This window comes from Aulonocara stuartgranti, assembly GCF_965226115.1.
Source record: "Aulonocara stuartgranti genome assembly, chromosome: 14".
NCBI lineage: Eukaryota > Metazoa > Chordata > Actinopteri > Cichliformes > Cichlidae > Aulonocara > Aulonocara stuartgranti.
Window position 1 is genome coordinate 31215544 of NC_138950.1, and position 21111 is coordinate 31236654.

Genomic DNA, 21111 nt, shown 5'->3' on the forward strand with positions numbered 1-21111 from the left:
AGAGGCAATGAAACAGCCATTTGAACTTGTCCACCAGTTTAATGGTTTTGGACCCAGTGGTTCCAGATTCTTCCAGGTCTATTACTGAGACGGAAATACGCTCACAACCAGTTTACACTCACCAGTTGCACCAGCAAGTATGTCTTTGATGTAAAAGCACAGGGAGAACAACCACACAGGAAAGTCCCCAGCTGACCAGGACTTTCAGTGTCACTGTGCCAATTTTCCACCCTAAGCTCACTGCTTGCTCTGTTTACACATGGGATATCTGCATTATTGAAGAGCACTTATTGCTTTTGCAACAGGTCGAATAATACAACGCAAACGATAACCATGTGTGTCTGATTTTAGGTCCAAACATAACACTTACGGGCTATAAAGACCATGTGGCAATCCTAACACTCAGTGGTAGTGAGTTTTCCCAGTGGGGGAGCAGATGGTTTATTGATCATTGTTGGGTCTACTTTCCACGAGATGCTGCTTTAGAGGAGTTTCTTTCAACACTTTCTCCGATTTCCAGCCGGTAACAATATCCGACAGCACAAATAAATTTAGGTAAATAAGGTAAATCTGCAGCACTTCCACTAGGGGAAAGTCATAATCGCTACTAAACCCAAAGGCAGACTTTAGGTTGATAAAAACAGATGTTCTGCAAAATGTTTTGCATAATTGAGCATTTAGAAAGATGGATGTTATGTGGCTCAATATTTGGAGCAGTAAATCTCTGCAGGTAAGTGATATTATGAGACAGGAGTGATACTATATCCTCTTAGCATGGAAAACAGAACATCTGAAGCGTCTCCTAAACAAGGTTTATCCAGAAATTTGAGTCCGGGCAACAGTCCAACGGTTTCCTTTCTTCAATCAGTTTTTTTAAATATATTTTTTCCCTGCTTGACACGAGTAAGCTGTTGCCATGGCAGTTCAGATGAAGGAGGAATAACTGTTTCACCATAGCAGTTTGTGAATTATTAAAACCTAGAGGACATGAATGAGCAGGCTGAGAAATAGAAAAGAAATGAGACAGATTGAGGACTTGTCACTTTCAGTGCGTTTTGCTGGAGACTGTTTATTGGATCTTTTCATGTCTCTCAAGGCCCACGACTGTGTAGATGAGACAGACGCAACCACAAATTTACAAGTAGTTCCAAGACTCCAGCGTGTCCTCAGAGTTTTTAAAGGAATATTCAAGAACGTTCATGAATAGTTGAAGAGATCCATTCATGAATAGTGCAACAGAGCAAACAAGGAGAATAAGGGAGAAAATGGTGGCAGTGCGCCATGAACTTCAACATCAAACTGTCTCAATAGAAGTTAAATACAGATCCATCACTTTAATAAAAAAAAAATAAGAATAAACAATTTCTTTATATTAAAGTACAATCATTTTTTAAAGCATTCTTACAAAGCCAAAAGAATCAGCTCAATTTATTTGTGAAAAAGAGATGCAAAAGCACGGTGTGCATCCAAAACCGTTATATTACATTACATAACCACATCTGCAGTCAAACACAGGACTTCCCTCCAAACAACTATCCAAAAGCAAATGCATACAGTTATTGCTGGAAGTGAAACAGAGTACTGACTATAAATACCATGAGTGATCTCAGTTAATGTTTAGTTTTTATTTATTTTTTTACAAATATTAATGATATGACAGAAATGTTCCACAAGAGTAAAACAGAGACGCTGACAGATATCACACAGCCACTCTGATGGAGGCAATAAATTAGAAAAAAAAAATGTATGCATCTCCAAAAAACTAACAAAAACAAAAAAAAAACAAAAGAAAAGAATATTTGTGTTTGCATGCATTGCATACACAAGGACAGTTTGCCAAACAGTACCAGCCATGGTGCTTTGTGCACACAGAATAAAAAGTAAATATCATATTCACACCACAGACTTTAGATTTCTCTTCATCCCCAGCTCCGTCGTGTGAAAACAGTCAAAACAGCCTATAAATTCTAGCTTTTTTTTTTGGGGGGGGGGGGGGGGGGGGTGCATGAGCTTGGGATTACAAAAGAAAATCTAATTATTTGCATAGTGTTAAATATATGGAGCATTTACCAAAGAGGTCACCAAAACAAACCTCATCACCAAGTGGTGGAGTGGCTGAGTGGTGGACTGTGACATAGAAGATAGAAATCCTGCATTGATTTCCTATAAAGCACCAGGCTGCAGTTACATCTCCTGACCACCGGGGTTCTCTAGCAGTGGGAGTCAGCATAGCCTTCGGCTTCAGGAGGCCTCTTTTTAAAGTCTTTTAAGTAATACTCTTCGTCTGAGTCCTGGAAAAGAAAAGGAAGAAATACTTATGGACAGGTACACACAAAGACACAGAACAGCTACACAGGAAAAAATTTATCAATAATTTACAAATCCCAAAGTCCTGTTGTCAGACACCGAGGTCGTGTAAAATGAATCATGTGAAATGTATCTCGCAGACATGTCTCAGTAAGTTATTTATGGCTTTGTAGAAATTCTGTACTCTTACCATCACATATAGGTCACGGCATTTGGCCCTATCTTCTTTGTGTGTGTATCCTGGGATGCCATATTCATCCCTGATGAATGCAGAACGGACAGCAAAGATAGTTAAGAACGACATAATCACATGTTTGCAAAGTAAAAACCTGCCTGTGCTGTTTAGATACAGTACGTACAAATCACCTTTCAAGCCCACAATAAAACACGTACTTTTCAACTGAGGCTCTCCATTTGTTGTTTCCACTTATGTCCATGTTTGCCACATTCAGTCTATAATTGGGCAGCAATTTAGGATATATTATCAGCTGTTAAACTATTTGAAGACCCAGTTTAGCTTTTTCCTCTTCATCTGAAAGAACAATGCCATCTGCCATAAATCTAATAGTGGACTATTACCTTCCCGCTGGCTCACTCGCTAGGTCACCATTGTGGCAGTCATCGATACGTCACTGATGTCTCGTTAGAGAGTTTCTCATGCCACAGTCGCATTGACTCCAGCTGTAGTATTTATTTTGCTGTGGAGATCCACTGCAAACTAGGGCCACTCTGGTTTCAACGTTTCCTTCTAAGCTACAGGAGAATTGTTTCATGTTTTGTAGTGTGAGCTCAGAGCAGAGCAAGGACTACCATCATGGACGTTCATCAGAGGGAGGGAGGGAGGGAGGGAGAGGCAAACTGATTTTAAAACCCTGTTATTCAGCTCCACAAAGTAGCTGTCCATTAAAATCTTTGCACAGGAGCACCTTACACACTATATTATTTTAAAGTATATTTCCAGACAGACAGCAGCGTGTGCACATTTCTGATGCATACATTTGTATAAATATGTTTATATACTGGTACAAATGAAATATGAAACTGTGGGAAACACTGGATTTACACCACAAACAGACGTTAGCACTCAGACAATTATTCCTCAATAAATACAAAATAAATGTTTGAAATTATAATTCCCTATTAAAATGAATCCCATTTAATTATGTCAGTTAAGCATTAAGATGACGCAAGCGCTCAGTTAGCTTGGCAAAGCATAAAGACCAAAAACAAGGAAGACAGGCTAGTTCACCCAAAGGTAACAACATCAGATTTTCAGCAAATACAAAGATCACTGATAGATATATTCTAATTAAAATATTTTGGCCTTTTTACAAGTTTTCTATTCAGTGTTAAATAGCCAATTTTTGTTATTCTCTTGTTTTTTACTGTAAAGGTGTATTTGAGTGTAGTTAACAGTATAAAAACAGGAAAAAGTCAAAAGACAAAGATGAAACAATTTTTCAAAAAGATAATGGTAACAGTGGCAAGCTGCTTATATATAAATATATAATGTTCGTAGAGCACCTAAGATTAATGTGAACCACAGCTGCAAGCCAGTACTTGTTTTAAAAGCTTCTTCCTGTGTGAACCAGTGAAAAACAAGCCAGTACTGGCTGAAACCCTATGTGACTTCTAATCACATGACATACCAGCGAGAAGTCAGTTAAAGAGTGATTGATAGCCACTCTTCAGAAGCAAACACCCATTTTAAAAACTTAGATTCCTGTTTAACGTTTATTAAATCCATTTGAAAAAGCATGTCTATAACCATCAATCCTATTTATCACCTGCTGTGACCATCATTATCCCCTGGAGAGCCTCACCAGTGATTGGCAGAATGCATCTACTCACCCCTCTGTGACCTCTATGGGTGATCTGTGGGCCTTTGATTGGTTACGCTCTTTCTTGGGACACATCATCCGTCCAATAAGAATGAGGGTTATGACAGCAGAGGGAAGGAGGATGAAAAAAAGGAGGACTGCAACATCTGAGAAGCGAATGCTGGGCACTGAGGAGGAGGAGAAGAGTGTTTGGTCATCAGGGGCACAGTTACATGATGTTTATGATCACACATCTACAGGACTTCATACAAATCTGCACTTGGCAGTCACCACATATACACACACACACACACTGTCACACAGACTGTAAACTGTATACATAGTATATACAGCAGCTCTATGAGTGCCACTATACAGTTGATGATAGCACGGAAAACGTGAAACAGTTTGTAATATTCTTGCAGAGAAGAGATGAAAAGACACATGGCTCACGTCTTTACAGTAAATATGCAGCTGAATCCAGCAGCTGATTAGAACAGCTTGCCTGTCTTTACCCATAGGTAACAAATCCACCAACCAGCATATCGCCAAAGCTCCCTGACAAAAAGTTCATTGCTAAGCTGTACAGAAAGAGAAAAAAAACAACAATGGGCCATTACAGTGGGGCTACATGCCAGACTCTTCCCTGGCAGAGAATAGCAACTTCCTGGTTGGGTGGAAGCCGTTCCCGGAAAAATACAGTCAACATTTCACATGTTCATTTTACGTACCAGAGTTACAAACTGCACAGACAAGAGTGGGTTCAATCTTCCCTTCTAGGTTTTTATAAGCAATTCAAAATGTGATGAGCTACACTCCAGTCATTCTCTAATCATCTACCGTACACTCATAGCTGACGCAGGTTAATACATGTGAGACCAAATGCTTAAATCATGACAGGCTTACACAAACACAACATGGATGTTTGGATTAGTCTGCCATCCATTAAACTGTGAGGCTGGCATTGGAATTTTAAGCCTTTCCTAAGTCAGTCCAGTGTCTGCATGCACACACTGTACAACTGATAATGAGAGGCACCAAAACCAGACACCTGAGTTGAAGTCAGGACAAACACAGAAAGAGTCTGAATGCAAGACAAGGATTTGACTTGTTAGGTTAGCATCTTACCCCTTGGTGTGACAGTAAGTACAGTGTGTGAAGTCGTGGACCCGTGGACATCAGGTGGGTTTCTGACTGTGCATGTAAAGGTCCCATTGTCATTCAGTGTGGCATTGATTAAAGAGATGGAAGCATCTCCACGTGCCGGGGTGCCTTGCCACCGGATTCGACCGCCGAATTGACCCTCTGTTGGCGGGTACGCCCGTGAGGAGAAGTGGAGAAACTGAAAGGAGAAAAAGACATCTTACATCTTTATATGAAAGACAGAGGAGTGGTTAAATAGCCTGAGCAAGCTGAAAATGATATTTGAGTGTGCAGGAAGGCTGTGCAGTGAAATGTGGCTATGCATTGTGCATATTTCAACCTGCTGTGTCACACTAGGAGACTAACGCCTAAAACTGTGTAAATTAATGATCATTTTCCTGTTCAGAGAGCACATAATACTACTCATCATTTGCAAATCTAACTTGTCTGGAGAAACAGATGGCGGTTGGACATCCTTTCCTTGGGCAACATTGTTGACAGAGGGAAGAGGGCTCCTTGTTCCGTCTGAGAAATACGAATAAAATCCAGCAACTCCCAAAGGACATTCACGCTAGTGCACAATTCTGCAGGAGTCTTAAAAAAATGAATCTACGTCTGTGTTTAACATTTACCACATCAGTCTGTTTTCAACAACAAACTCCATCCCTTTTATCACTCCCACATCAAGCTGACCCAGACCTCTCTACAACATGACATCCGGAGAATGAGTGTGCTGTGCATGTGGGTGGAAAAGAGGGGGATAAAAATGTGTAAACACGACAGAACATGTTTTGCACAGAGTAAACTAAGAGTGCAGAATGTGTGCTTTATTAAGTTTATGACACAACAATACGCACAGACATGGAGGAAAAGAAAATGAAAGTAAACAAATAAAATACAAACAAGAAAAGGGTAAAGAATACAGTCTGAAAGTATGTATTTGTATTGTCATGGTTTTCTGCTCCTGTTTGAATAATGTGAATAAAACTCCACCAACATGAAACACAGGATTTAATAAGAATCTCCTTTATTAAGATAAAAACATAATTATCTATTTCCACAGCAATACCAGATTTGACCTAAACACTGTTTTTATTTATAATCGCACCAGTTTCCACCTTTTTTTACTCTCAGTATTACTGCGTGCACGCCTCCTCAAACACAGATGATATTAAACAAGATCACAACAACTTACAATGTTACAGTAAGTTTTAAAAAGCAAAATCTTAACTAGTGTTGATCTGAACATCAAAAAAGTGAAAGAGTTGTTGACAGAGCTGCCGTCAACCCACTAAGAAACTGTTTGCAGTTATGTCACAACCCACTGAAAACACGTGCAAAGTTGTTGGTGTCGCATGCGCAAAATACCTACAAATTGTTGAGTGTGTGCTCTGTTAGCTGACAGTCACCCATAGTTTGCACATGAAATGCCGACAAACACAAACTACTCACCAAATGGTAGTGAAACTGAAAAGTGTGGTGCAAACAGGAAACGCAGACCTTTGAAATCTGTTTGTTGTAGCAGTAAAGCAAATGTTCTCCATTTCGGTTTGCACTGCACTTTTCACTGCCTGGAGAGAAAAAGCCAGGTGTTTGGAGAGAGGTTAGCATCTTTCATGCAAACTACAGATGGCTCCAACAACCTGCTAATAAACAAAGTTTTTAGTGCTCTTTGCGACTGATTTCACGTGGCTGATGCCTGAGCTGTCCTCGCAACTCATACTACGCTTCTGACATATGGCAATTTAGACACAGAACATTTTCCGAACAATTTCCAATATAAATACAGATGAATCCATGCCCAGAGACCGCTAAACATACATGTAATTTCCTACAACTTAACCAGACAAGTATTTGAGCTAATACACATAATGACAAGTAGTACGCTCAAGTAGAACTGATAGCAGAGATAATCTAAGCCACTAATGCAGTGATTCTTTGTGCTCAGGAAATCTGATAAACATGAACCATTCACAAAGTGCTACAAACCCTAAATATAATCCCTCCTTTTCCTGAAAAGTACATGAAAATAAAACTGAACAAACACAATAAAGTTTTATATTATTTATAATGTATTCAAACTGGCTTCACAAACTCAGAACAATATTTACTTTGAAAAAAATCAAGATTAGGTAAAAACGTTTGCCTTGTTTGAAGTTTATACATTTACTGCCTGAAATGTGCAAATCTCTGTGAACACTGTCAACAAGGATAACTGCATATGATGTTCACAATAAACTGAGGCAGGAAAAAAGCAAAACCACAGAATCACCTGGATAATTACTAGGATTGATAAGGTTTTATGCTTTTACAGCCTCGTGCTGTAGAGGCGGGCAAAGATAAAGATGGTCATATCAGTGTTGCTCACTCTTGGTTGATCATTTAAAAGTTGGCAGAGCTCAGCCTACATGAGAAAAGCTTGAAATCAGTTACTACTACTAGACTCTGCTCAGGCTGAAAACAAACATTAGACCCAAAGGTACTTTTGAATTCATGAGAGATGCTGCAGCATGACTAAGGATGGAAGACTGTTTTCAACTGAGACCACCTACATTTAAACAAATGCTTCCCCTGACTTGAGAAGCTTAGCAGCAACTTTTAGATCATAATAATAGATTTTAATGTAACATTATTCAGCAAAACCCAATAGCCAAATCCTTCAATTACCATCAGCTTCCACTGATATTTGATTGAACATTCAGCCTCTCTTCGCCAATCTACAAAATTAATTCTCATCAGGACTGGAGGTAATTATGTAAGCCACTGAAGCACTGCAGCAATTCAGATTGACACTAAAGCTTTGGCAGCAAAATTATATTTTCTGATAGAGGTTTTCACATGCTTATTCATGGCCTCTCCCAGCATGATATACGAGCAGGGACACACAGGCCAATAAAGCAGCCAAAACTGCAAATGAAATTGGATGGGAAGTAAATGAAGGCTTAGAAGCAAGTCTGGAAGTTTCTAATTGTTATTTGTATGTACTGGTCGCATCAGGAACCTGCCTCTTTTTATTTAGGTTGAGTTAGTTCTGATGAACTGCAGGAAAAGTGGGCTCCTTTTTTTTGTTAGGAAGCAGCTGGCTCCTCCTCCCCCCCCCCCAACAGCTGTATGGCTTTATCAAGCAATTACTGCAGACTGACACCCCAACGCTAATATAACATGCATCTCTCCCTCCACACAACTACATCTTAATGAGAGTGAACCAGCAGAACTCCATATCTGCAGAGCCACAAAGCATTAGCCTCTACTTTACTTCAAGTGCTCCTATAGGAAATGGTTGCATAGAGGGTTGCAGCTACCACACTATGGATTCTCACAGTCCAAATGCAATTACACAGAACCACAGTGGATGGCTATCTTAAAGTACAAATGGAAATGCTTAAATGATGTGGTGTGTTTCCAGTGGATTGGTCAGTGAAACTCAAGCCACACTTAGAGGACTGAATGCAGTTATGGGTTAGGATGGATACATTTCAACGCACTTCGAACAAGACCACAATTCCATCGCATGAGGAGGGGTCTATTAAGGTAGCTCACTTTCTGGGGTTTTACCGAGGAAGCCACAAAAGATGGACTGGAACATGAATGGGTAAAACGTGGACTTTTCTTTTTCTCTTCACACCGAGGCTCATAAATCAGATGAATTTGGCATAAACAAAATTGTAATTAAACTGAATTTGCTTGAGGGTGTTGCCGCTATCACAGCAGGTGTACAGGTACGTTCAGAAATCAAGCGAAGTCGAGCTGGCCATGAATGCAAATAAAGCAATCACATATTCAAACAAGCTGTGTTTGCACAAAGTGGCAATGCATGTCACAAGCCTGTCTTATGAACAATTTCTGTGTGAGGCCCTGCAAGTTCAAAAATATTTTATGTCTGTTAAACTGTTTTTTGGGGGTGTTTTTCAGATTTTCAGCTGAAGAAATGTGTATAAATGATGTGTTTTGCAACAGAGGGCCTAAAGATCAAATTTAAAATGGGCTCTTTGCCAAGATGTCTGTTACGTGTAGACATAGCACTGGTTCATCCCATGAGTTAGGTGCCTTTTCAATGCTTGAATGATTCCTAGGTCAGTGTTATGTTGCTTATGAAGGACTGTACTGAGAATAAGTGAAAAAACAACCAGTGAGAAAAGAAAATCTCTGAAAGACTTTATGACAAGAAACTCTGGCCCCTTGAAAGCAAGAAAGAAGACATGAAGTGCAGGTCAGGAGGACCTTAGATATATAAATACTGTCTCGAGTCTATATTTTATCTTCCAACTATAACTTCAGCCTACAGTGATTGTGAAGCAACGTATCTGACATGTTTCACAAGGATTTTCTTGTTTTGTCTTGTTTTGCCCCACCTTAATAATCCATAGCTCCTTCCCTGCCAGGCTGAGTCATGTTTAGTTCAGCTACACTTTTTATTTCAGTTCAATGAAATCTAATTACAAAGACTTCACAAAATGCATTACATTTCTACAGTCAGTGTCAGAGATTTTGTCTTAATCTCTGGCTCTCTTCCACAGCATGAGCCTGGTTCTGCCAGAGGTTTCTTCCTGATAAAAGGGAGTTTTTCCTTCCCATTGTCGCCAAAGTGCATATGATTGTTGGGTTTCTCTCTGTATGTATTATTGTAGGGTCTACCTTACAATATGAAGCGCCTTGAGGTGACTGCTGTTTTGGCGCTGTATGAATTAAATTGAATTGAAAAAAAGTCTTACCAGCACTCCATATTTAAAAAAAAAATAAAAATGTATAGACAGACAGCCACCAATAAATGAATCTATGAACCGTTGACATAGAAAAATCGGCTACTGAGAACAGTAATTATCCTGCGAAGGAAACAAAAAATAAAAAATCAACAACCCCATAATCCTGTTTATCTGTTACCAAATTATAGTCGTGGTCTTCTAATTTTCATGTGTGATAATAAGTCATCATTAGTTAGTTCAGTAAATAATGTCATTACTGGAAGCACAGCTTTGATCTCTCTATGATCTTTTACAGAGTAATACTTTCAACTGACATCTACATTCAGCCGGTGCACTACAGTGTTTATTTGTTCTCTTGTCCAATTATCTTTTAATGTGTAAAACTCCCAAAATGAGTCAATTACAGGTGTTTTAGAAAAAATGCATGTTTCTGAAAGAGCTGACTGAACATTACAGACTTTAACATTTCACGGCAGTTATGGCTGCAAATAAAGCACACACATTATTTTGCAACACTGGCTGCAACACAGCCTTGAAGTTAATTTGGATAAAAGTATACTCACCATCATTGGTGGACCTCCGCTCTGCGGCCGGTAAGACCAGTCAACTGTCATCCTACTAGTTGGCCTACTTGTGGAAGTAAATGAACAGGACAATGTGACAGTATCTCCTTTAGATGCATGGACCTCTGGTGGTGTAGTCACTGTGATGGAGGAGACTGGGGAAGGAGCTGGAGGTGAAATATTATAGTAGAAAAAAAAGAAGAAGAGAGATCCACTGGTCAGAGATGAAAGCCAGCCAGAAAAAAAAAAAAAGAAAAAAAAATGGCACTATCATGTACAGATTTATGTATATTTGTGTGTAAAGCAGGAAGGAGAACACAATGTGAGTGACGTTTTACCCACTGCAAAATAGAGTGTGCAAATATGCTCACACCAAGGTAACAACGTCCTCCGGATAGACACAGAACGCACTGACGCTAATGCAAGTTACTCATCCGACTCTCTTGCTGAATTGGACAGACCTTGTTTTACATTTGTATCTCTCAGAGGCCTTCAGCTCTGTCTCGCTCTAGATGGCTTTTCATTGTCATTTCTTCAGTGATAATACCAAGGGACTCAACATCAGCACTGTCCACAACAAACCGCTCAACTACACCTATAAACAAAACAAAACAAACAAACAAACAAACAAACGGCTTCTCTTGCTAGTGCTTGCACACACACCATGAAGACTGGATTCAAAACACAGTGGACAGACTGTGCAGCAAGGTTTGAAATTTCACCCTGTTCAATATCTTTGTTTAACATGTTGATTGCTACTTAGCAGTAAAAATAAAGTGCAAAGTTTGGCACGATGTGACACTACATAAAAAAACTAAATAAAAAAAAAATCAGTTCCATTTACCCTAATAGGACCTTAGGGATCTGTGGCAAATTTCACAGCAATCTAGCCGACAGCTTTGCCAAAATGATTTGTTCTGAACCACAGACACCAAGCTTCTCGTGGCCAATCCATCCAGACATGGTTATTTCAATAAATGCATAAAACTGCTGCTGATAGCAATACAGAAAATGTAGAGGATCGCCAACATGACCAGGAATGATCCTTGAGAGACTCTGTGCATCTGGAGCCATTTTTTTGTTTTGTTGTTTTATGCAGTAACTGTAAAGGTATTTTCAGTCTCAAGATGAAATGTCAGCATTGCTGTGGTGCATGCCACAGTCACCTCCTCTGGGGCTCATGAGAATTCTGGCTATGTGATAGATTTCTGACTGAAGCTATAACTGGTAGACTGATAAAACAGCCTGACCAACTTTGACTCGAGCTAAAGTGAATAAAAGCATCATCGTGGTGCAACATTGTCCCCTTCAAGACAAAGTATTTATGTGAAACCGGCTGCATTTTCCCTTCAGCTATCTCTGACATTAACACACTGCTTTTGGAGGGCAAAAATGAAAGAGCCCTTCATTTCCAGAAAAAGCCTCAACATGTATTTTCTTTAAGAATTTACCAAAAGCAAAACAGAGCGATCCCCTGATATAACCAATCTTATTAGAACAACACCACTGCTTTCACCAAGCATCCCAAGGGACATGATAAGGCCAAAGTTTATATTAAACACATGAGCAGAAGAGATCTCATCCAATCAGCCCGATTCATCGACAAAGACCTTGGGGTGACTTGAACAAAGCAATCTCTTCAAAACAGTGGAAATCAAAAAGCCAAACCACTCTTGAACTTGAAGATAATAAATGCTGATAATATCGTAATCAGTGCTGGGACAGGAACACCGGCAGCTCATCGTTGGGCATGTTGACACTCGTTTTTGGACATTTACTTGAGTAGAAGAGCGAGGATGAGAACACACTGTGTAAGCATGTTTTTATGTAACCCTGCAAGGAAAAACTCCCCATATTAGTACAACCTTGATTCCACAAAATTTGGATGCTCTGTAAAACGTAAACTCAAATAAACATATTTTTTGACAATATAACACACAAAACGTGTTTTGAAACTGAGGCATTTTACTCTTTCATAAAATACATAAGCTCATTTTGAATTTGATGGTAGCAACACGTCTCAAAGAAGTCAGGATGGGGAAAACAAACACCTGGAAATGTAAGAGGCACTAAAAAGAAACAGCTGGGGAACTTTTTCAACCAATTAGGTTTATTGCAATTAGGTCAGCAGCATGATTGAGTATTAAAAACCAGCTTAGAGAGGCTGATTTCTTTCCACATTTTTTTTCTTTAGCTTATGCTGGTGGGCTGAATTTCACTAGTCTGCAATAAACGGCATCTTTAAATTGTGAAACAATTTCAAAAACAATGTTCCTCAAGGTAAAATTGTGAAGAATATGTTAGCATCTACAGTACATTCACTATAAGATTCCAAGAATTTGGAGAAATCTCTGTGTGCGAGGGGCAAACTCACACAAATTCAGGTTAAAGCTATCATGCAAAGAAGAGGCATCAACACAATACAGAAAGGCAAATCCACTTAAAACAGAGACAGAACATAAATAATCTGACCACAGAATAGCATTAAATTTTAAATTATTTTTGGAAATGACACCACATCCTTTGGACTAAAGAGGAAACAGGAACAATCTGGCTTGATATCACTGCTCACTTATAGGTCCTGCATCTTTGAGAGTACAGTGGTGCATTAGTGCCTATGGAATTGGCACCACCATTGCTGAAAGGTATATACAGGTTATAGAGCTGCACATGCCCCCATGCAGACAACGTCTTTTGCAGGGAAGGCCTTCCATATTTTAGCAAGACCATGAGCTAATGTTTTTCTTAAAATAATACATTTCCTCAGTTTAAACATTTCATATGATCTCTAAATTCTATTAACAATTAAATTTGGGTTTATGAAATATTTGAATCATTGCATTGTTTTTAGCTACATTTCACACAGCATCCTAGCATTTTCACAGAACTGCGTTTGTGGACGTGCTGATGTTACACCAACCTCTCCGTGTTTTATGTTGTCCACGACAGTCATGACTATTTTCACAATTTATTTTTCTTATTTTTTGAAAGTCTGCCCACAGTTCAGCGCCATCTTTGGCAAAATGCCGTGGTCTTGTGTTACTGAATACGGTCTGATTTTTTTTTTTCCATAAGGTCTTATTATTATGCTTATTATTAAGAGCCGAGCGTGTGTGCCTGCCCCCACGGCAGCTACATTAGCAAGCCTCTGTGGATTATTAGGCTTATTACCACAAGAGGGAATCATTAATTAGTTGACAGTGACTTAACACTTGTCTGAGTACAGTTTACTACAACTTCGTGGTGTTTACTGGATTACATTTAGTATATTTTGTATTCACTGGTTTGTATTATATATTCACTGGCAGTGTTTATATCTAAAACGAAAAGCTATAAACGAAAAAAACTACAAATAAATATGGCGTGCTAGGTCTATGGAAGTGTTGAGTAGGCTTTAGACCAAGAAGGCCTCCATTGCCTTGGGCATTTATGTGATAGCCTTAAAAACGAAACGTGTAATGTACAACTAACAGTGGTGAGCTAACGACACTGAAAACTCAAACGTCAACTAAATTTTAAAAAGCCTGTGTTTAACGAGTTATTGCGGAAATGGGACATAAGTGCCAGCCTACCAGCCCAAACTTTGAAAGACGCGACAGGGGTTGTGTGAGTATGGAGGCTCCAGTTTAAAAACAAGACAGCCGAGCCCGGGCTCGGTCTACTCACCCAAACAGCAGAGCCAATACAACAGCAAAACCACGTTCAGGGCGCTGGTTCTTCGGAGCGGTCGACGCATTTTGAAGTTGGGGGGAAAACGGGCTCCAATGCGTGAAGTTTAAAAAAAAAAAAAAGGTCCAAAGTTGCGTCAAAGCTTCAGTAAAATTCCGCCCATAGTCAATTTTTCATGACTCAGTCTCCGATAGCGTCGCCTAGGCGGACCGCCCTACCACTACCTGCCAAACAGGTGTATCAGGAAGTGGCGCTCAGACAGTAAAATTAATTTTAAGCATAGGCGCTGAATACAAGTAGACGCAATTTATGATAGCTATGCAGCTATGACCCTCGCCTGATTCGTTCGTGTGTTTTTTATTACTCGCATGAGAAACTCCATGAAAATGCCACGATGGGACGCAAAACACTCGCGTAGTAACCCTGTTTTTCAGAATAAAGCAGCGATAACAAACATATGAGACCACCCGATGTCAGGTTTATGCCACAGCTGCCCTAAATTAACAGTATTTGTAATTACCAAAATATTTTTTTGTTTGTGTAATGTTTAATTTGGCAGTATGAACAAGCTCTTTAATCAACATATTGTTTGGAGTGCTAAAATGTAATTATTGTTTTTTTATCCACGAATTCTCAGATTTACTATTTAACAAAAAAAAAGAATAACGCATATTATTTTATTTATTAAAATGCCCAATTGGAGTTATTTAATTAATAAAGCAAATAAATATGTTTTAGTGGTTGAGGATTATGCTTAATTCACTTATGATTCATCAGAAAAGGGCAGTGTGCCAACTCTTGTGTGTTGATGCAAGTATATGTGAACTTGTGTTGTGTATTTAAGATGGTTAATTTCTAAATAATAATAATAATAATACAACAAAACTGTTTTATTACGCCTGTTTTGAGGTTTTTAAAATAGACATTGGCCAAAAAGTGCCGAAATGAAACCACATTAAACTGCAATAAACTCCCACCCACCCACTCTCCTCTGTGTGTGGAGGCCTTATCTCCCAAGCCAACCCTACCCAGCGATGCTCTACTGGGACCTCTCCTGGTATTTCTAAGCATATTACACCACTATCGCTGTCCCCAATCTCATGTTTTTACCACTATAATTATATCCACTGGGAGAACGGGTTTGTTTTTCTAGCCTCAGTGTAGTTTCAGTGGGATATTATGTTTTATCCCCCAATTACATGTTTGCACACATCGTTTGATGTTTGTGTCTTTATTTGGTCTGAATTCTCAGCTCCATTCTTATATTCAACTGCTCTGCCAGGGACCTTTTTCCCCTCTAATCTGACAGCAGCTATGGTTGCTGTAATGGGCCTCCATAACTTCATTTTACGACACATCAGCGTAAGAGCAGCATCCTCTATTACAGTGGCTCCAGCTCTCTGAAATAGTACATGTAATATATCAGCAGGCTAATATAATTGTTTGTAATGTGCAGTTCAGGATCTTGGGGGAGGGATTGCACCATGGCATTAACTTCCTCTGCAAGTAATCCCTTCTTTCTTAATCTTAATCTCTAGGAATCTTTCTTAATGTGTTTCATGAAATGGTAAGAGATCAAATAGATTTGTTCTTATTCCATGTAAACTTGTGAGATGTGAGTGTGGCGGAGGTGAATTCTGCCTAAAGACATCACCCTGGGATGGATGTACACAGTATTTGTTTTTATTTTTTCTCTTTTTTTGGACAATATTTGTATCTACCAAAGGAGGGCTCTGCAGGGAAAAACCGACTGAGAACCACTTTGGTTGGTCAATTGCAGAATCTAAATTGATTGCAAAGTTTTTGTCCCCTCTCTCAGAGATGAGAGGCACAGGCCACAGGCTTTCTCCTCCTCCTCCTCCTCCCGTATCCATTCACAAGTACACTGTTTGTGTTGTATCTGTTAACAGTATTATGTAACAGTTCCCACACTGAGGCAGGGATACCACCTCTCTTTTTTTTTTCTTCTTTTTTGAATAGATGCTGAGATGCAGGACTCCTGGCTTACCAGGAAATGAGCACTAACACCTTCCATGTAGTGGGATATCTTATAATCTGATCGAGTATAGCCTCTTACCTAGATACATGCAGGCACATCAGATGAATACAGGGGCTCTCTGTCTGGTTACAGTGGCGGGGTCTCAGTTTCAGCTGAAATCTTCTCAGTCACAATGAAGTCTGTCCCCGCTCACTGACTCTCCGGTGGCTCTGGTGGACAAGAGGCCCGTTCTTCTGTTGTCAACACTGGATGGGGCTAATAAAGGTGATCTTAAATTGTCATGGGCCAGATGGTATATGGGAACCATCATCCATCGGGCAAAAAGACAAGAAAAAGCAAAAACCTGAGAATCCTGCAGTCTTTTCATCAGCTGATTTACACTGAAAAGCTGGTAAAAAGAACAAAAAGTCGAATCTGCTGCACTGGTTTGTGTATTTTAAAGGTTTTGCATACAGATGCACTTTCCTCAAGGCTGTCACAAGTAAGTACAACAACATTAGTCATAGCTGTACAAGCTGTACCTCTCACTGAGAATAAAGCTGACTCTCTGCCTTTAAAATAAATGTATTCATAACCAGTGAGTGTTTTTTTCTGCAACTCACTGTGCATGTTTTCTGTGTGCACACAAATGAGTGTAAAGTCATTTATTTCTACAACACTGTGCTAGGTACAGCCCACCTCTGGAGTGTGGAGTGCAGACTGGAAGGAGAAGGAGGAACGGAGCAAGACACGGCACAAGCAGGAAAAGGGAGTGAGTTCAAGAAAGACACGAATCATTTCTTCAACATTTACTTTACTGTGCGCTCCCCGTAGAATATAGAGGTGTTTTCTGGGTGCGTGGCAATGCTGAACACACTGTGAAAGACAATGGCTTGTTAAATGAGTCATGGGCGAGGAATGGCTAAGAGCACCTCTCCTGGGAGTTTAGTTCTCAAATAGGTAAGAGGGATGAATGCACAAAGGGCAGATACACAGAAATCAATCACCTCGGTCGCATACGATGTGTTTCCTTTCAATGACAGGAGAGGGGAGGGGTTAAGAACAACAGCTGCATTGAAAATTTAATGCGTCTATCGTCCTTCCCATAATGTTTCTGCTTGCCTGGCCAAATAGATTGATAGCACAGAGAGTGGTGTCATTAATTTGCCCAAAAGTGTTTTGGGTGTTGCATTCAAATTTGGTCAATGAAGATAAATAATGCTCTAGAAAGTCAAAAATCCAGGTGTACATTATGTTATTTAAACATCCACAGTTGATTATTATTATTATTATTATTGTTGCTCTTTCTACTATGAAATATAATTATTTAACATCCCCCCTTCCATTTTTAGTTAACCCTCCTGCAGACTTGCTGACACTGTTAAAGTCTGTCACTCAGTAACTAAAGCTGGCCAGACTTTGATCGGTGCTCACAAATGGACTGCCAAACACACACACAAACACACCGACAAATGTATAGAGTGACATATTTGTAGACATGACCAATCAGAATTCAGTAAACAAACCCAGACTGAAGTGACAAAGGCAGGTATGAGCATACTGGACCTGCAAGGAATGAAACAGTGATTCAGGACATTAATGTTTACAGGTACAACAAGTGTAAAGCTCTCTAGACGCACAATAAACACGCAGCTGTAGATAATGCATTAAAGATAATGATGCATAATAAATGCTGGATAACAAGATTACTCTCTTACATAATAGATGACATATATCAAATCACACTGAGCTCTAAGTGAAGGTCTGCATGTCCGTGTCTTTTTTTGTGCAGTGAACTGAATGTAGTCAAGAGTCAAGGGCCATGATTATTAGAAAATTCTCTTTTTTTTATTACTTTCTTTATAAAAGCTCTATAACAAATACATAGAATGACACTTTTTTAAAACAACATGATAAAATATTTCTAGCTTTATCTACAAAAGAAGAAAATAAAAATCTATAAACATAATGCTCAATATTCAAATAGAAGTAAAAAGTCTGTCACACAAGGATGAAAGACAGGCAGCAAATTCATTTGTTAGTAGACACGATGCATTCACAGGCGCATGGAGGGGGGGGGGGGAAACAGGCTCTCATTTTCAAATCAAAAGGGTTTTCAGATCTGACTGTGCGCTCCCACACAACACTCAGGGCAGGTGCATGCGCAGCTGCTTGCTCATGGATCAGATATTTGGCCTTGAGAAAAAATGGCAGCAATATTTATGCTTTGTTTCTCCATTTGATATGACACATTGTACGCATCTCTGTGTACTCGAGTAGGACAAAGCTACTCCTGACCAGTACTCGCAGGCTGGCGTCACGATGGTGTGCATAACCGACTGAAATGGAAGACCTCCTGTACATTATCTTTAATGACATTTAACTGTAAAACAAAGCCACTGTGTGAAAGATTAGCCCACAGGTACCAGAGATACTCTCCATTAAGACGATGAAAGAAAAAAAGCCTCAGTGCAATAAAGATCTGCATATATGGCTGATCATCAGCAGTGGTGTCCTTCTCTTTCTATCTAAATACAGTTCACGCCAATGTCTTTAGGGAAATCGATCGCTTGGTGCAGCTGATTTTGGTATTGACTTCCTACATGTAACAAGATCCACGTGTCACCTGGGAGACAGCTACTGATTAAGAATTGTCCCCTCTTCCCTTCAGGACAGTAGCCAAGATTTCAGGGTTACTTCCACAAACCCTGCACTTTTACTCACACATTTCTCCCCACATATGAATATTTCCGGACTCAGTCAAGTAAAACGATTCTACTTTTGTTCTGTGCTCATTCAGCCTTGTTCTAACCTCTCTGTGCTTGCTTGGAAAGTTTTCAAACTTTCAGTTTTCCTCACAGATTTGTACAGACTGCACAATTCAACCTCAGCTGCAGCACCTTTTTAATCTGACCCCCGCTGGGCCTGATGGCGAGGTCCGCAGGTATCATCTGGCATCCCTCCGTCGAGCTTCCTGGCTGGCTCTGCTTCAGCTTCTCCTCCTCAATCTGAGTCGTCACCGCCATCATCATCATCCGAGCTCGGGCCTTCTTCCTCGGAGGAGCTCGAGTCTCTGGTGCTGGGATCTGAGATCATGCCGTCTGAACTGTCAATCTCTATGGAGGTCTCTGATAAGAAGAGGTGGACGGCCCTCGATGGGTGGCTGTGACAAACACGCACACAGATATGCACACGCAGGCGAACGGGGGAGACGAGCGAACACGGCACATATAGACACAACGGGATATGCATTCATGCATGATCATACATGTACACACCCACAAGTCACACACATTGGGGGGGCGGGGTCAAAGGACAAAGACAAGCAGACACAAACACAGCAGCAGGGACAGAGGGTTAGCATCAGCTAGGAATAATCTGTCCCAAATTAAGAGGAAAGGTTGGATGAACATCTCTCCCACATGAGCTCTGATTGGGTGCAATTATTTCCTTCTTATACAACTTTTTTTTTTAAGCAAGAGAGACACTTTGACTAAATCTGATCAGCGACAGCAAGAAGAACAAAACTTCCTCAACACCTTTCGCTTTCACGGTGTGACGCATTACAGTAACACTGTATTTCATAGGAAAAAACAAATAATCGTTGCACCTTTTACAGAGAGATCTGAAAACCCAAGAGAGAAGCAAAGAAAACTCCAGCGCCCAAGAAAAAAGGTGTATTTTTGACAAATTAGCTCATTGTTTGAAACAGACAGAAGGCCATTAAAATGGTTCAAAAGAAAAGAATTCAGAGCTGATCGTGTTAATGTTTCTGTGTTGTTATTGAATTTATACAAAAGTGCTGGTTAAAAATGTCTGTTTCCAACAAAGCAGCTCACCAACAGATCTTGATTGTTTCAAAGCACCTCGGTTATATTACACCAGTCACAAAATCGGGCTAACGATGACACAGGATGTCAGAGAAGTACAGCAATTTCACCTCAGCAGTGGAACAAAACAAAACAGAATCGTAAACCAGCATCCTCCTGCAGCTTCACATGAACCACGGAAGACTGAATCACACAGCCAATATTAATGACTAATGAAATAACAGCTTTGTGTGGGTTTCACAATATTACCATCATGTGGTGATTAAAGGAATTCAACAGAAGCGCTTTCATTGTAGCATTGTTTCTATTGTTTGATGAACTACTATAACAAACATGCGCTGTGGTGCATTGCTATGTAGGAGTTTAAAATGCATCAGTAGGGAAGTAAGCAACAGGAATACACCATTGTTCTAAGTTTACATCAAAAGTTTACTCCAAACAGGAAGTGTGTTTGGAAGCACATTTAGTCTAACAGGAAAAGAGGATGCGATTAAACAGTCCTTTCTGAGAAAGGCGCGTGGTGATTCGCAGCAGTCTGGCTAAAAGGTCAGTGTCTACTGCTTTCAGCACAAAGGCACATTTTTCATTTTATGTCTGCTTTGTAAAAGCTGGCCCTTTGATTGGTCCAAATCTGTAGGATCCAAAGACTGCAGTTGGAGAGGAAGGAAGAAAGTGAATTGTCCGATAGGAAAAGAGCTGCAGGGAGGACCACAAGCCCTGATCCCCAGAGTTAGACTGAGAACGGGAGAGAAAGTGTGTGATTCTTCTTTTTTCTTTCCCTTTTGTCTCTTTTCTTACCACGCGGTGGGGTCTTTTCGCTCTTTGCGCGGGGCCTCCTCATTCCCTTCCAGCTCCCTTTGTCTCCTCCTCTTGCATCTCCTGCAGGATGCGATGATGAGGAGGAGGATGACTATGCCGGAGATGGCGGCTGCGATGGCAAATGCCAGCAGGAGAAGTCCGGAGAAAGAGGCTGAAAGTGATAGACAGGGATATTTATTTGAAAATAAACAACACCCTCAGCTCAAAGGCACTTTAACTGTGCTTTTCCAATATGTGTCTCCTGTAAGCCGGTATAAATACAAAAGCACTAGTAAGGCT

General features: G+C 40.0%; 1 protein-coding gene across 1 annotated transcript in view; it reads right to left on the bottom strand.

Moving 5' to 3' along the window:
* Positions 1–1314: 1314 nt before the first annotated feature.
* Positions 1315–21111, bottom strand: part of LOC309687642 (uncharacterized protein) — a 42655-nt gene continuing 22858 nt past the window's right edge. Inside the window, exons 4-11 of the mRNA XM_082502735.1 lie at positions 20812–20983; positions 19193–19346; positions 14203–14311; positions 10537–10703; positions 5256–5469; positions 4159–4315; positions 2498–2567; positions 1315–2291 (exon numbers count right to left, since the gene is read on the bottom strand). Coding sequence (XP_082358861.1) covers positions 2211–2291; positions 2498–2567; positions 4159–4315; positions 5256–5469; positions 10537–10703; positions 14203–14311; positions 19193–19346; positions 20812–20983 — 1124 coding nt within the window. The 3' untranslated portion in view covers positions 1315–2210. The remainder of the gene's footprint in view (positions 2292–2497; positions 2568–4158; positions 4316–5255; positions 5470–10536; positions 10704–14202; positions 14312–19192; positions 19347–20811; positions 20984–21111) is intronic.